Below are 15962 nucleotides of genomic sequence, written 5' to 3'. Positions count from 1 at the left end.
GCGCGTCCAGAAAGTAAGTTTCCCTGGGGCTGTTTAGAGAAAGAAGAAAATTTACTGGAACAGACAACACATTCCTCACCGGAACTGAGACATTTGTCATACCGTAGGAGGAACTTTTGTATCCTTGTGTCGTAGAAGTCTGCCACCTGGGATTGGAATCTGCACCTCTCTGTTACTGTGAAAATGCTGACCGGACAGAAATTTCTTGAAGTGTATGAAAAGATGGTAATCGCTGGTAATGAGATCCAGGCTGTAGGGGTGGATGTTGAAACACTTCCCAGCAAAAATTCTGCAGATGTTGTGCACCGAACCATATATGGTAGAGCATTATCGTGCAGCAAGATAATACCAGCAGTATTTTCACAATTACAGAAAGGTGCAGACGGCTGTCCTACGTTGGTTTCGATCCCAGAAGGCAGACTTCTACAACACAGGGATACGAAAGTTGATCGGATGTTATGACAAATGTCTCAATTTCCATGAGGAATATGTTGAAAAAGAATACAAAGAAACCAATCTGGACAATTCGCCTAATGTCCCATTCCTTACCTTCACGTGGTGCAGCTGTTAGTAATCATACCTTTGTATGACGAACTAAAAGGAAGGGCTACTCACCAGATACCTCAAAGCACTGGTCAGCTTGGTGAGTTAATGACCGAATTTGGTACTTCTTACTTTCCCACATCAAATTCCCTCTCTCTTTTATTCTATCCAATCTCCCTTGGTTGAACTTTTGTTTTCTTCGAACCTGAAGGTATTAGAGTATTCGAGGGATAGGATATCATTTCATTCTTGCTTTGTCTCTAACTGTAACATAAATGGTGGACTACCACAGCATAAAAGTGTCTCATAGATGGTAAAGTGGGATATGATCAGCCCTCCTGACTAGGTCTAGGCCTGCTAACCAACAGTAGTTGTGGCCCTCCAAACATTTTGGGGGTTATGAATTGGTGAAGTAACAGTCTTAACATAAAAACAAGGTGTCTTTTAAAAAAAACTTTTAGAGTAAAATTTTTTGAGTCGAAATTGCCCCTAATCAGATCTCTGGGTGGGGACTACTTCAGAAAACAAAGCAAGATATCTGAATTAAAGAAGATTCTATACCTCAAAAATAATGAAGTACAAGAAGACTACTGACTTCGTTGCCAAACATCTAGGCATTTCAACAACAATATACCATATTTACTCGGCTATAGGATCCTCCTTTTTTCTTGTATTTTTACTTAAAAAATTCGGAAAGGATAGGTGCGAACCTTATAAAATCATTTGGTTTGGAAGGGGATTAAAATACCCTATTTTAGCATTTTTATGCCATACAACGTAGATATTGAATTAGAACAGTCATTATAGAAGTTTATATTTTGACTTTCAAAAATGTAAAGGAAGGGGGGTACTATAGGTGATGGCCGAATAAATACGGTATGTTGAAAAATAGCTTAACAACTGCTATATCAATTCCAATAAATATTTTCATGAAATTGTGTTTTCTTTTAACAACTGCTATATCAATTCCAATAAATATTTTCATGAAATTGCGTTTTCTTTCTCTAAATGGAATCAGGGACACTTACTTTCTGGATGCGCCTCGTATATCTTGAAAAAGAAGAAAAAAATAAATCTGGAAATTCCTTATCAATCCCTGTATTCAGAATATATTATGGAGATTTATCTCATTAGATGTCAATCAATGTTACACAGAATATGCGAATAATTTCGAACATATTACAAATCATAAATAGACCTTCAAGCATGTTTTAAAAATTAAAATTAAATTTCTATTTGCATCAGACATATTCACAGTCAGAGACCTATCAACATACCCACTTTGATTATTCCTTAATAAGAGCACAAAGTAGTAGTTCCTCCTTTCAAAACTAATGCAGACTTGGTCATATTAAGGAAACATAATTCACCGTGGGAATACTTCAGCCAGTCTTATAAAGTCCTCCCCATGCATTTTCTCCACTCTCTATACAGATGGGTAGTAAGAGAAAAGACTACGATATCTCACATGCTCGCCAGTAGCGTAGGTCTGTATCTCACTTCTGTCTAGTCACCCACATGTTTGTGATGACAGGTCAAACTCCGGCATTACACAAATGTAAATATTAATTTTCTACAATACGTAATTCCACAAGAGCATATTCTTGGGATTCTATATTTTAAACTTTCTTCAAATACTGGTTATTGTCAGTTTTGAGACTAATTTAGCAAAATTAATTCTATCGTAAAATGCTCATTACTCTGTAGAATTCTGAACCTGACACAATGAAAGGAATCTCAGTCACACGGAAGACTGATTTCGTTAGTCATCTCTGTGTAGTAAAAATACTTTCAACTCTGGCTAAAAATAGTACATATGGATGTCATGAATGCCTTAGTGCACTCTAGATAGAACAAGATGTGGCGACACCAGACATCAACCATCCAATCAGGAGTTTTCTGCTCTTCACAACTGTACTACCTCAAATTTGAAAAATCCCTTCTTCACTTTTAACTACACTTTATGTTGACATGTGGCTGATAAACTGATTTTGTACATACTGATATGAGCATCATCCTCAAGATGGAACTTTCGCAGCTTCCAGAAATTGTTACAAATTATAGTTGTCATTGTGATGATGTGGTGGTGGTGATAATGGGAACTTAAATTAAATCAACATGCTTTGTAAAGGATGTACGTAGAATCACTAATTATAGCATAAAACTCCAGATCAAAAGCTCATGATGTAACTTTCTTAGGCCTCACCCGTTTTATCTGGTTGCACTGTCCATGCACGTCCATCTGCCTGTTAGCTCACAAAAATATACCTTAAGCTCCTGACAGTGACGATGAATCATGGCAGCGAGTTGTGTGGCTTAGTAACAGTTACTCTTATCCAAAAGTACAACAAGAATTTGTTTTGCGCGCAGTCTTGTAGAAGGCTTTAGACTGTATACTCAGACCCTCTGACTTTGCAACCAAGTCGTCTAGCTTTTCTCCTCGCTGAAGGACTGCTTCTATGGTGTTGTGCTGCAACATGTACAATAAATGAGGGAGGTTGCGAGATTATTTACAAAATAAAACAAAAAAACATCTTATTAACATACGAGGGGGATCCAGGAAATAACGACCGTTTTGTTGTAATAATTAAAAAAAATATATATATTTATTTGAAAAAAAACAAAGTCTGTTACATAACTGAAGCTTCCTTTACTTCTCTACATAATCACCACCTACATTTAAACATTTGTCGTATCTGTTCACCAGCGTTAGAATTCCCGTGTTATACTCCTCTGCCGCCAGTTCATTAAGCCAGGTGTTCACTGTCTTCTTCAACTCTTCATCACTTCCAAAACGCGTACCACCCAGAAAGTCTTTCAGCTTAGTGAAAAGGTGAAAATCGCTAGGAGCAAGGTCTGGACTATAGGGCGGATGATCAAAGATTTCCCAACCGAATTGATCCAGCAATTCTCGAGTTGAAGCAGCAGTGTGCGGGCGGGCGTTGTCGTGAAGAAGCACAACTCCTCTCGGAAGCATTCCTCGCCTCTTATTTTGGATGGCTCGCCGTAGTTTTCGTAAAGTCTCACAATAACGATTTGCATTGATCTTAGTGCCTTTTGGCATGAAATCCAGCAAAAGAACACCTTTGCGATCCCAAAAGACAGTAGCCATGACTTTTTGTGTTGAGAGAGTCTGTTTGAATTTTCTCGGTTTCTTGGGTGATGAGGGATGATGCCACTCACGTGATTGGCGCTTGGTCTCTGGGGTGTTGTGAGACACCCAGGTCTCATCACCAGTCACAATTTGATCAAGAAAGGCGTCTCCATCTGTGTGATATCACATCAAGAATGTCAATGCTTAGGACATTCTCTGAGTTTTGTGTTGGTCACTCAGTTGCAGTGGAACCCATCGTGCACAGATTTTGTGGTAGCCAAGATGTTGCGACACAATTTCACCAAGCAAAGAACGAGAAATGTCAGGAAAGGCAATATGCAATTCGTCGAGTGATGTGCGCCTGTCTTACAAGATTCTGTCGTTCACTTTTAGTCTTCAGGTCTTCTGTGATGAGTGATGGGCGTCCGGGTCGAGTTTCATCGTGGACATTTGTTCGCCCATTGTTGAACATTTCGCACCATTTTCTCACATTTCTTTCATTCATTACAGTATCACCATACACTTCTTTCAATTGCCGGTAAATTTCTGCAGGTTACAAATGTCGGGTATTCAAAAATCGAATCACACTCCTCACCTCACAGTCGGCGGGATTATCAATCACGTCATTCATTTTGAAGTAACACAAAATGCACAATGGCGACTTGTTGCAACCAGTACTCACAACATTATGAGAACACATGTTAAGGAAGCCAGTTGACCTTCAAACAAGGAATGGGAGTCAGCTGCGTGGCGGGTATGTGCGAACGGTCGTTATTTCCTGGATCCCCCTCGTACATTTCTGTTTTGTTTAGAAACATAAGTAATGTTGAACTTTTTTTTTTTTTTTCGTTGTTGGCAACTCTATAGCAACAATGTGACGCTGAAACGTGTGTTCAGGTTACTGCCCAGTGACAGTCCTGATGTATTTTTATATTTGTGATGATTGGTTAATTAATATTAACCCGGCACACTCACAATCACACTCACATTCATACAAATTTCCAGACTCTAGACATCCAGGGAATTCCTCTTCTTCAAGAAAAATTCACCGAGAGCCGAGCCCGGGAATCGAATCCGGGACCTCCTGATCTGGAAGCCAGCATGCTGACCAACAGACCACGGAGGCAGTCAAATGTTGAACTTGAAAATAAAAAATGTTTCAGTAATTGTAAATAAAAAAATAATTAATGTAATAAATGTGTCCATTTTTCAGAAAGTAGCTTTTCAAATCTGGACTCTGTATTCAATAAACACACAGTGATTCCTTGCTTTCATTTTGATGGCAATCACAGACGAGAACTTAATTTTATTTGCATAAATACGAGTTTACAAATGTATACAAATTTAGGCACTTCTTTTACAAGATCGAAGTATTCTTTTGATCCAAAACTGGTTTGTCCTTAATATTTTTTTTGGAATTCCAGCCAGTTGAACATAAATGTCTAAAAACGGATTCAATATCCATCTGTGATTGTCGTAATTTATTAGAGTTTCTTCACGAAAATATTGCAACTTAATTGCAAGTCCGCAAAAACAAACTCAGCATTTGTTGTATCATATGCTACACAGCTAAATTTTCCATAAGTTCTTTAATACACGGGAATGAATCAAATTTATTTCTGTCAAGTGGTGTCGACAGGAAATTAAGTTTCCTTATAAATCCGTCGATTTTATCTCTGGCTGTTAATATGGTAACACTTTGGCCTTGCAAACTACTATTCAAAGTGTTTAAGTGTTCAGACTGATCAGCAACAAGCTAGCTATATTCCTAACATTATTTTGCTTTTTTAATTTTGACAACTTACTGCTGACAAATCCCATTACCTTCTAATTACATTTAAACCACAAAATATTTCTAAGGAAAGGAAATCCAAAATAAATAATCAAACAAAAAACAAAATTCCTTTCCCATCATTGACACAAAACAAGTGAATAATAATTAAACAACTGTTAAAAAATTGTAAAATTACCAAAAATAAGCCTTTATGCAATTTTTTTTTACTTAATGCTGAAATATGATAAAATATGCATTGTATGATGAATAAAAACTGTTTCATTGTATCCTGAAAAGCTAGCAATGTGTTCAAGTTCGCAAAAGGAGACCAGGATAAAAATATGACACACCCTACTTATTATTTTACGAAGCTGTTGATGAGTATGGATATAATTTATTATAGTGTTATGGTTATGTTTCGTTTCAGGTAATCATGGTGTCTCGATTCTTGCATTCAAAATCGGGCGTAACTTTTTATACACTCAGTATATATTACAGTTCTGTTTAGTTGGTTTCTTCCAAGTATCTAAACTTTATGTTATTCGGAAAAATGCCATAAGTATAACAAAGTTAACAGTTCTAAACCTGCTTACCAATATTATCTTAGTTTCATCTAGCTCGTCTTGTATCTTTGTCATTGCGTCAGCCTCTCTGGGGTTCTGATATTTGGAAAGGTATGTGAAGAGCTGTGGGAAAGATATTGTGGCTTCAGAGCCCACTGGCCATGATGCTGGAGGCACGCTCATTGCGAAGTCGTCCAGCACCTGAAAATGATGGCACAGACACAACTATACTGCACAAATCGGCACCGAGATTAGTAGAATGACATTGAATAATAATAATAATAATAATAATAATAATAATAATAATCATAATAATAATAATAATAGATGGGATTCGTCAGATGAAATGCTACACTCTGGAATCATAATGGCAACAATTGCTTTTTCTAATCCATTGTTAACTCTCTAGCATCTCTTAATGCTTTCTGCTTATGTTCACTGATGGCGTTACTTGCCAACAATGTAATGTTGAAACGCATGTTCAGGTTTCTGCCCAGTGACAGTCCTGATTTATTGTAAAGAGTGTCCATAAATACGCTTCTTGACACTAGTGACTTAAATTCTGGTCCTCACATTTTCTATCGGTTATTTAGTGATGCTGTATCACAAGCATGGTTAACTTAGTAACAATGAAATTGGTGACAGGGAACTGGAATTTTAGTGGGATGAAACCAAATCCAAGAATTTATCGTGACATTATCTGACATTCGCCTTAATGTTGAGTAAAATCTCGAGAAAACCTCAACCAGAAAATTGACACATGTAGTACAGACGTGGACAAATTATTAACAAAATTGACGATTTTTATGATAATTCTGTTTACAAAATTTGACTTTTCAATTTAGACTACAGTTGACAATTTTGGATATTTCCATCATTACAGTAGACAGAGATATGCAAAAATGACAACTGTAGTTTAAATTGAAGAGTCAAGTTTTGTAAAAATATATAATAAAAATCTTCAATTTTGGTAATAATTTGTAAATTAGCAAAAATGTCAACTGCACTGAAGAGTCAAATTTTGTAAAAATATAAAACAAAAATCTTCAGTTTTGCTAATAATTTGGAAATATCTAAAATGTCAACTGTAGTCCAAATTGAAGAATCGAATTTTGTAAAAATATACAATAAAAACCTTCAGTTTTGCTAATAATTTGTAAATATGCAAAAATATCAAATGTAGTCCAAATTGAGGAGTTAAATTTTGAAAAATATACAATACAAATCTTCAGTTTTGCTAATAATTTGGAAACACACAAAAATGTCAACTGTAGTCTAAATTGAACAATCATATTTTGTAAAAATATGTAATAAAAATCTTCAATTTTGCTAATAATTTGTCCACGTCTGTACTTGAACTAACACCTGAACGCAACCTAAACACAAGTCCTTCATACTAATTCTTAAAGCACAATGGTAGTTGGTTTCCCTATTGGAATGACAAGTTTAAATTGCTTGCATTTGTAATACAAGCACATGAATGAGGAATTAATCTAGAGACTGCCAAAAATAATCTAACGTTCATTTTAACAGAAATTCCAGAAACAGATCATTTTTATATCAACAGGCCTCATTATTTATGTCCTCGATAGTATTAATCAATATGGACATTAACTCATCCAATCCGTGTAATTTAGCTTTCAATATCTCAAAGTCTTCTGCAGCTAACTACGTTTTGAAATATAATCTTTTTAGTGCTTTGCATGTTTTAATAATGAAATAATTTATTGCACAACACTGTAGTGAGATACTGAATAGCAGATGCGGGAGTAGGCAGCTTGCTAAAATTTCCTCCTAGTAAACGAATCTTTGGTGTTGAACAGCAAACTCGTATGCCAATCAATTCAATTTTACAAGAGGGCAAACAAAAAAAATTGAATATCTGACATAAAAGGACATTGCTTGTAAAGTTAATATCCATGTATTGACTTAAGATGTGTTTGCAGAAGATTCGAGACAATTTCTTTGATAGGAAACAAGTGAAGTCATATTTTGTTCATATTGTAACTTTTTATACTGAACAACAATGTAATTTTATTATCACAACAATTACTCTTCACTTTAGTATTCGTTAGTGCACTCCACAGACGACAATGACAATTTACTTGGATTATTACGAACAACAATGAACTGTTAATCTTAACTAATATTTACAAAGCACTATTTACAACACAGAGGCCCAATTGTATAAAACTCCCTGACTAAAGATCAACTTTGATCGAAGATCGAAAAGTGAACCGAGTTCAGACACTTCTTCTATTGTATAAAACTTTTCTGCGATCAAATTACCTTGGTTCAAATGCAATCTAAGTTCACGTGAAAAAGATTTGGCAACATCGCATAAACAGGTGAAATACGTGATGCGCGGACCATGTTACACAGGTTTGTTCAGTGTTGCCAATCTAGTGACTTTAACTCTTTTTCAGCAACAATTTCTTTTAACTTTTATATTGCTTAAATAGGGATTTAGTGACCTTTTTAGCACCCCATAGTGACAAAATTTAATCTTTCTTTGTTGATAATGAGAAATCTAGCGACTTTACAACTACTTTTTGGCGACTTTTCGTACACTCTGTTGGAGACACTGGTTTTTTGTGCAATGTAAATAATGGCGGACAATAAGAAGAAGGTTGACTGTTCTCCGAGTTGTTATCATGTTATGGTGTTTGATACTGCTAAACATAATAAAGCTTTATAAAACGACAATTTTCGTTTAGTAATACAGTTCATTGAAAATTTATGAATGTACCTATCATATCCATTAATAATTAATGGTTGTTATAAACATAATATAATTCTAGGTTATGTTATTTGATACTGCTGAACACGACAGAGCCTTATAAAATATAAGATTGTTTATGTATTAAGGCAAGAAATTGAAAGAAATATATATAAATGTACCTATCATATCTATTAATATTAATAATAATGGATATTTTATTTGCACAATCTGTCACTCGTATATTTCAAACAGAAAAGAAATAACTGAACTTGGATCATCTAACTTAATCGGAGAAATTTCTTCAGTCAAAGTTGACTTTAGTTTGAGACAAATTAATCTCAGATTAGAATTTATACAACACAAAATTCCAAGTTCAGCTGAAACAAGGATCAATTTAACCTCTGATCTAAGATTAAATGGTTTATACAATTGGGCCAGAATGGTCAGTTCTCAGTTCACAGCTCGTTTGTCTTGGCTAGTTCTTCTAGCTCAGTCACTCGCGTTCACAGAATCTCGAACCCCAGACCTTCAGAGACGATCCGCTGAACTTCGAACTCAGGTCCCCCAACTGCGGTCCACTGCACTCGAATTCCGGGTTTCAGGCTCCACAGTTACGGACACAACTCAAGTCGTGCTCTGGTCTCGAAGCTGGCTTCACTGCTACACAAGACTGGCTTACTGACTGACTGACTGACTGACTGACGTTCACTTGCGTCTTCTCTTTTATAACCAAACTATAGTTTCTCGAGAGTTCGTCAAAGATTCCACTCTAGAATAATCTGGATTTCCACTTGGACGTACTTCTGGACGATTCGGGAGGGTCCGTCCCCCCCTTCACTCCGCACGTAGCAGTTTGCTTCCTTCCATTCTCGGAAAGCACCAGATGCGCGCGCAACCTCCCCTCGTGCGTCGCAGTAGTACACTGCCCCTCTACCCTCTCAGCATCCAGACGCTCCTCTCGCCGCCACACCTAAGCGACCAACGGACACGCGTTCGAACCCCGGTGTAGCTGTCACAATATTTTTTACATACGAGGTTGCTGTTCAACACCATCGACATGCTGAAAATTGAAATGTACTCCTACATGCTATAAAAAAGGAGAAATTAATTATGGGAAATTGAATAAATAATAATAATAATAATAAATATATTAATATTTCATAATCTGTGAGAACAGAGAAGGGAAAACAAATAAGTGATTTTGCATAATACGAAAAGTTACCATTGTCTGTAAAATACGACATAATGAAAGATGACATTATTACTGTTATTTGCAAACAAGATGAAGACCATAGTTATCGGAAGAAAAATAAAGAAGGTAAACTTGCGAATTCGAAATGAGGCATTAGAGCAAGTGGACAGCTTCAAATACTTGGGGTGTACTATAAGCAGTAGAGGAAGCGCAAAGAAAGCTTGCCCATTTGATTGATGCACAGAGAACGATATTCGGTCCTCGTGCCGCCATGCTCGTTACAGGGCTGCTATGAATCACGTAATGCTGATTACAGGGCGCATTCGAAAGCTGAGCTGTTCGTATCGTGACATGTGTTGTGCAGAGCGGGTAGAAGCCAGCGTATGCGTTACATATTCTGCGTTTTATCCCTCATATCAGGATTTTTATAGAGTTCAAAGTGTGTTTGTAAAATAGCAGAGTTCTGTATAACATTCTATGTACTTAACAATGCCCCCCGTTGGCTCTAAATTAGGAAGTGCTAATGAAACGTTACGCAGTCAAACTAGGGAATTATTTATAATGTTTATAAATGTATGAAAAACAAAACAGGCTCCGCAACATAAGGAGTATATACAGATTAAAATAAACAGACCATAGTACCACGCTAGTTATCGGAACATTTTAATAAAATCACATAGTATTAGTTATTAGTATTTTATTACAATGTTGTTGTTGTTGTTGTTGTCTAGTGCCTTGCATTTGGCAATGAAGCCATTAGCAGTCGTGTTTCCAATACTTTTGAACTGTAGTTTCTTCTGATCTTAATGCTTCACAGGTCTTCAAGTGATCTTCATTCATTTCTGCTGGATTGTTTCACAGGACACATATTGGTGAAGCTGAGATACCTATTCTGTAGAGATGACTTGCTAGACAGTCATGATTTGTCAATAGTCTGAAGGCTGCAACTGCTGTTTTCCTTGGTCTCTGGGGGATTATATCTGGGTTGGAAAGTAGTGTAATCCATTTTTTGTCTTTAGCATTTGATTCTATTTCTTGTAGGTATGAATGAGAAAATTTTGTAGTGATCAAGCGTTTTATTAAGGAATATGCGAAATTAAATTTATATTTTTGTTTTATTGTTGTGCCTTTCTTGGCAAGTGTGTCTTCGGTTTCATTCCCCTTTTATTACAATGTCAAATATCAATTATTACACGATCACATATTTCTTATAACATCTTTGTAATTTCATTCAGTGATTTTATATGTAAAAGAAATCGTGCTTCTGTATTTTCAACAATGTTACGTTATTAGTTACTCTGCAACTAGGTTTAGGTTACGTTACACGAGCTGTGATAAATCTGACTCGAAACATCAAGCCAGCAGACGACTGAGAACTGTCGACAGTTTGCCAACCGAATCAAAGCGAGGTCGAGTGCAGCCGAACGTTTCCGAAAGTTCGCTCAGCTTTCCGTGGCAAGCTCTTCTTGCGTCTCCTCTAACATGAGCTGCTGTCAGGAAGTCAAAAGGAGGATAGCAATGGCAAAGGAAGCTTTTAATAGAAAGAGGCGCATCTTCTGCGGACTTCTGGAAAGAGAACTAAGGAAGAGATTGGTGAAGTGCTTTGTGTGGAGTGTGGTATTGTATGGGGCAGAAACATGGACATTATGACGAAGAGAAGAGAAGCGACTGGAAGCATTTGAAATGTGTATGTGGAGAAGAATGGAATGTGTGAAATGGACAGACAGAATAAGCAATAAAGCTGTGTTGGAAAGAGTGGGTGAAGAAAAATAATGCTGAAACTGATCAGGAAGAGAAAAGGGGTTGGGTAACTGGCTGAGAAGAAACTGCCTACTGAAGGATGGAAGGAATGGTGAACGGGAGAAGAGTTTGGGGCAGAAGAAGATATCAGATGATAGACGACATTAAGATATATGGATCATATGTGAAGACAAAAAGAAAGGCAGAAAATAGAAAAGATTGGAGAATGCTGGGTTTGCAGTGAAAGACTTGCCCTTTGACACAAAACTATGTATGAACTATTATTATTATTATTATTATTATTATTATTATTGTTATTACCTAGGTATTATTATAGTCCCATGAATCTTACAAGCAGTGAATGTAAAGATGGTCTAAAAATGACAGCTCATGTATATCCTATACGTGCTTTACCAGGAAGGTCGCAAGACAGCAATCACTGTCGACATGGTCACAATGAGACCAAAACTATTGCACACGTATGTTGGGTATCTGCTCTTTTGGTAAAGCATTGAGGAATACCCATCACCATCACATACAGACAGGTATTCAGACCGTCATAAATCTGTACATATATGATGTTCTAGTGTTTATGAAAGAACATTTGCAAGATTTTAATATGAGAAGTGAGATACACAATCATACAACAAGGAATAGGCAATTATTAGATTATCCACTTTGTAGACTTAGTGTGACAAAAAAATACTATAAATTGATTGGAATCAAATTATTTAATAAGCTCCCTATAAACATTCAACTTCTTCCTGTTGAAAGTTATAAAACAAAATTGTACGTTGGTTAATTAAAAACCCACTTTACTCAATAAATGAGTTCTTTGAAATTGACATACATTTCTAAACAATGCAGTTTTAAATGTTATGGTTGTTGTTTCTTATTTTTTTTTTTTAATAACGAGATTTTAAATGAAACCTAGTGGTAAATTTACATTTAAATTTCAATGTATTAATGAACAGAGCAAAATTGCACTACCTTATGTTGCATTTTAAAGTTTATTATTAACCTCTGTTTGTAGTATTCTTAATTAGTTATTAAACATATGACAATTAGGTAATTTCATAGAAGACGGGCACCTGGTTGGATGTACTAAGTATTACCAACCTTTTTACTTTAGAGTTAAATGTTAGTGATTTTTAGTAACTTTTATATGTTAGTTCTAGGTTTTTATACGAGGTGTCGCATTGATGATGTTTCAATTTGATTGGTTATAGTTGTCATTTGTTCTAGAATTTTCGTTAATTTTGAATGGGTAATGACGTTGTTAATTGTTCATGGTTGTTTGAAGTGAGTGGTGTTATACTGTTTTACTGGCTAAAGCTATTGGAAGTTTGTCATTTTATGATTTTCCTTCGATATGATTGGTTATAGTTGTCATCATGTGTTCTAGAATTTTCGTTAATTTTGAATGGATAATGACGTCAGTAAGTTGTTCTTGGTTGTTTGACGTGAGTGGTGTTATATTGTGTCTGATGGGTAAACCTATTGAAAGTTTGTCATTTTATGATATTTGTGAAAGATGTGTGAACATAGAACAGAGCATTAAATTTTATGTCGATTTTGGTTCAGTTCTTTCGCTGGTGAATAAAAATTGTATCGATTGTTGACGAGAAAACTGTTCCTGTGATTCCAAGGAATTGTTCATTGAATTCTCCGTACAAGTTAAGGTGTAATAAGGGTTCAAAGAGAATTTCATTTTGTGTAAATACATGGTTTAGTTATGTGAACTTGACTGTACGACAAAGTGGTGGTTTAGTTCTTTGTTGGCTGCATGCTTTAAGTTTAGATTGCCTTGAAGCCTGTGTCATAATGCAAGTGAAGTGGTTGTCTTTGAAGACGTCAATGAGGATTGAATTTTGTTTGATTAGGTGATAAATTATTGTTTTGTTTTGTGTTTTAGTGATTTGTAGTGGGTAAAGTGCGGACGAAAACTGCCAGAAAAGTACTACCAACTATGAAGTTCAAATGCCACCAAACACCATAAAAATCAGAGGTGAAAAATTAAACATATTTTCATTTTTTGAAAGGCTTTTTCTTCCTTAAAAATATGAATATATGTTTGATTTTCCATGTTTGATTTTGTAATGTTTGGTGACATTTGAACTTCATAGTTGGCAGAACGTTTTGGTAGTTTTCGTCAGCCATGTTGGATTTTGCCCGTCTTCTAGGAAATTACCCACAATTAGTACTTGATACTGTCTTTTATCTAGTAAATATAGTACTTTTAACTTTATATTATGTAATTTGATAAATATCTACATTGTTTTTATAATTAAATTTTTATTTTGTATATCTATGAAATGTATTGCAGTAAGATTGTAACATTTGACAATGTCTACAGTGAAGTTTTTCATTCAATGACAATAAATATTATTATTATTATTATTATTATTATTATTATTATTATTATAAGAACTTTAACAATTGCCGACACTCTAAGAACAAAATACTATCCTGTGTAATATGAAGAGGTGCATGATATTTCTCAAGACGAATCACGCAGAAGGATATTGCTATTCCACCAAATACATCTGCTGGTTACATAACTGACCCTACAATATGGACTGCGGCATTCGAAGACCAGCCCAGGTGACTTTCATCGTGAAAAATGCGTAATATATGAACCTACAATTCCATACTTCTTGGACAAATACCATCTATTGTCCATTGAACATTTTGCAGAAAATTCGGACTCACAAATGAGTTTATATAGTAAGCATCAGCCATGTCATCTTCTCGCAATACAGGTCCAGGGCACATATATTACCAAAAATATACATATATGGTAAGCCTACCTACAGTATTTTGATTAAATTTCCAACGTTTTCTTATGATTGACATACTGACATATTTAACCTCTCTACACTCTAATGGGAAGGTCTGGGCCCTGGACCTCTTCTACGTGCAAATCAGCTTCAGATAAGGATGGTCTTCTTGGACACAACTCCTTTCCTACTTCCATGTTTCTACATATAGGCTAAACCGTTCACACCACAGTATAAATATAATATCTAAAATGTGCACTTTCCTGAAGTTCCGTTGAACGCGGATAACGCTTTTTTGGCTCTATAAACCACTGAACACAATGAACCTTTTCTTGCAAATTCATCATTTGTATATATAGACATTAATTGTGAGATTAAACAATAATGGCCATGGTTAAAATAACAACGGTCGCATCTTTTGTGAATATTATTTAGCAAACAAAATAAAATGTGTTCAGTGGTTGTAAAGTTCTCGCTGCTTAATTTATGATGTTACTGCACAGAAACACTGTATCCTCCCACTTCAGCTTTAAATTAAAAATAGTAATTATCATACACCAATAACATAAATATTTACCTTTGTGATCAATGTGTGTGAAACGCGATGTGGATAATCATGGTCTGATATTAGAACACCAGCTAAGTTATCTCCTCGAACATAAACGTGACACATATATTCTGAAAAAAAAAAAAAAGTATATAGATTTCATATTATAGGTCTAAATGAAAAACTAAACAAGTAAATTCATACCTCTAAAATAGTAAATAAATATTTACCGCCTTCTTTCACAGACTGTCTTGCAGCAGTCTGAGTTCTCTCTACTATGGTTTTACTAACAAATGCCATGAATTCTTGAACACTCCCTCTTTGAAATAAATTAAACGTAGATAAATCGTACGCAGACTTAAGCCAAATAGCATTATTTGGCCCCTTGTATAATACACTCAAGGCATACAATTTAACCATATTTAACCTCGAAATATATTGACTGAAACAAAAAGCAAACAAGTGAAATCTTTAAAGGTATACTAGCATAAAACAAAAGAAAATGATAACTTTATTGTGTAATTAATACAATACTCACATTATGTTATACTACTATGGTTAAAATATTCAGTCCCTTTAAATTAAAATATGCTGTTTATTGAAAACTTTTCCCTTTTCTTGACATAACGAATTTCATTGACACATCACTTCTATTACGTTTGATGACATCTTGGTTCAATGTCCCCAACCTTTGGTGAAATAATGAGAAAGATTGTACTACGTTCTATATTTCCCTGCAAAGTACAAATAGCAGTCACTAGATGTCTAATTTTATTTAATAAATGTATTTCTTTATTAATTTTAATTTTAGTGTTGCATTTAATGAGACCGTATAAAATACACTGTTTATTAGAGTATGAGCAATAACGAGGCAATGAATAGCTAGCCTTCATCTTATGTACAGAGTTCTATAATAGTACATTCTCTTGACATCTCTTGATTTTAATGGAAGTTTCATAGAAATAGACGTCGGAGTGCTGTGATAGATTGTGCGAATAGGACTGAAG

General features: G+C 35.2%; 1 protein-coding gene across 2 annotated transcripts; it reads right to left on the bottom strand.

The window, feature by feature from the left end:
• Nucleotides 1-1436: 1436 nt before the first annotated feature.
• Nucleotides 1437-15650, bottom strand: Ykt6 (YKT6 v-SNARE). Of its 2 annotated transcripts, none has more exons than XM_069842595.1 (5): nt 15494-15650; nt 15186-15397; nt 14986-15086; nt 6005-6175; nt 1437-3013 (listed from the first exon to the last, which is right to left on the bottom strand). In XM_069842595.1, the coding sequence occupies exons 2-5, from the start codon at nt 15373-15375 to the stop codon at nt 2876-2878; spliced, it is 600 nt and encodes a 199-aa protein (XP_069698696.1). In that variant the 5' UTR covers nt 15376-15397; nt 15494-15650; the 3' UTR covers nt 1437-2875. The 2 variants fall into 2 exon arrangements, with proteins under 2 accessions (XP_069698696.1, XP_069698697.1); XM_069842596.1 differs by having other exon boundaries at nt 15186-15424; nt 15494-15648.
• Between the last annotated feature and the right edge of the window lie 312 nt (nt 15651-15962).

The sequence above is a fragment of the Periplaneta americana genome, chromosome 12 (genome assembly GCF_040183065.1).
Source record: "Periplaneta americana isolate PAMFEO1 chromosome 12, P.americana_PAMFEO1_priV1, whole genome shotgun sequence".
Classification (NCBI taxonomy): Eukaryota; Metazoa; Arthropoda; class Insecta; order Blattodea; family Blattidae; genus Periplaneta; species Periplaneta americana.
Note: the sequence above shows the minus strand (reverse complement) of the source record. Positions and strands in the feature narration are given on the sequence as shown.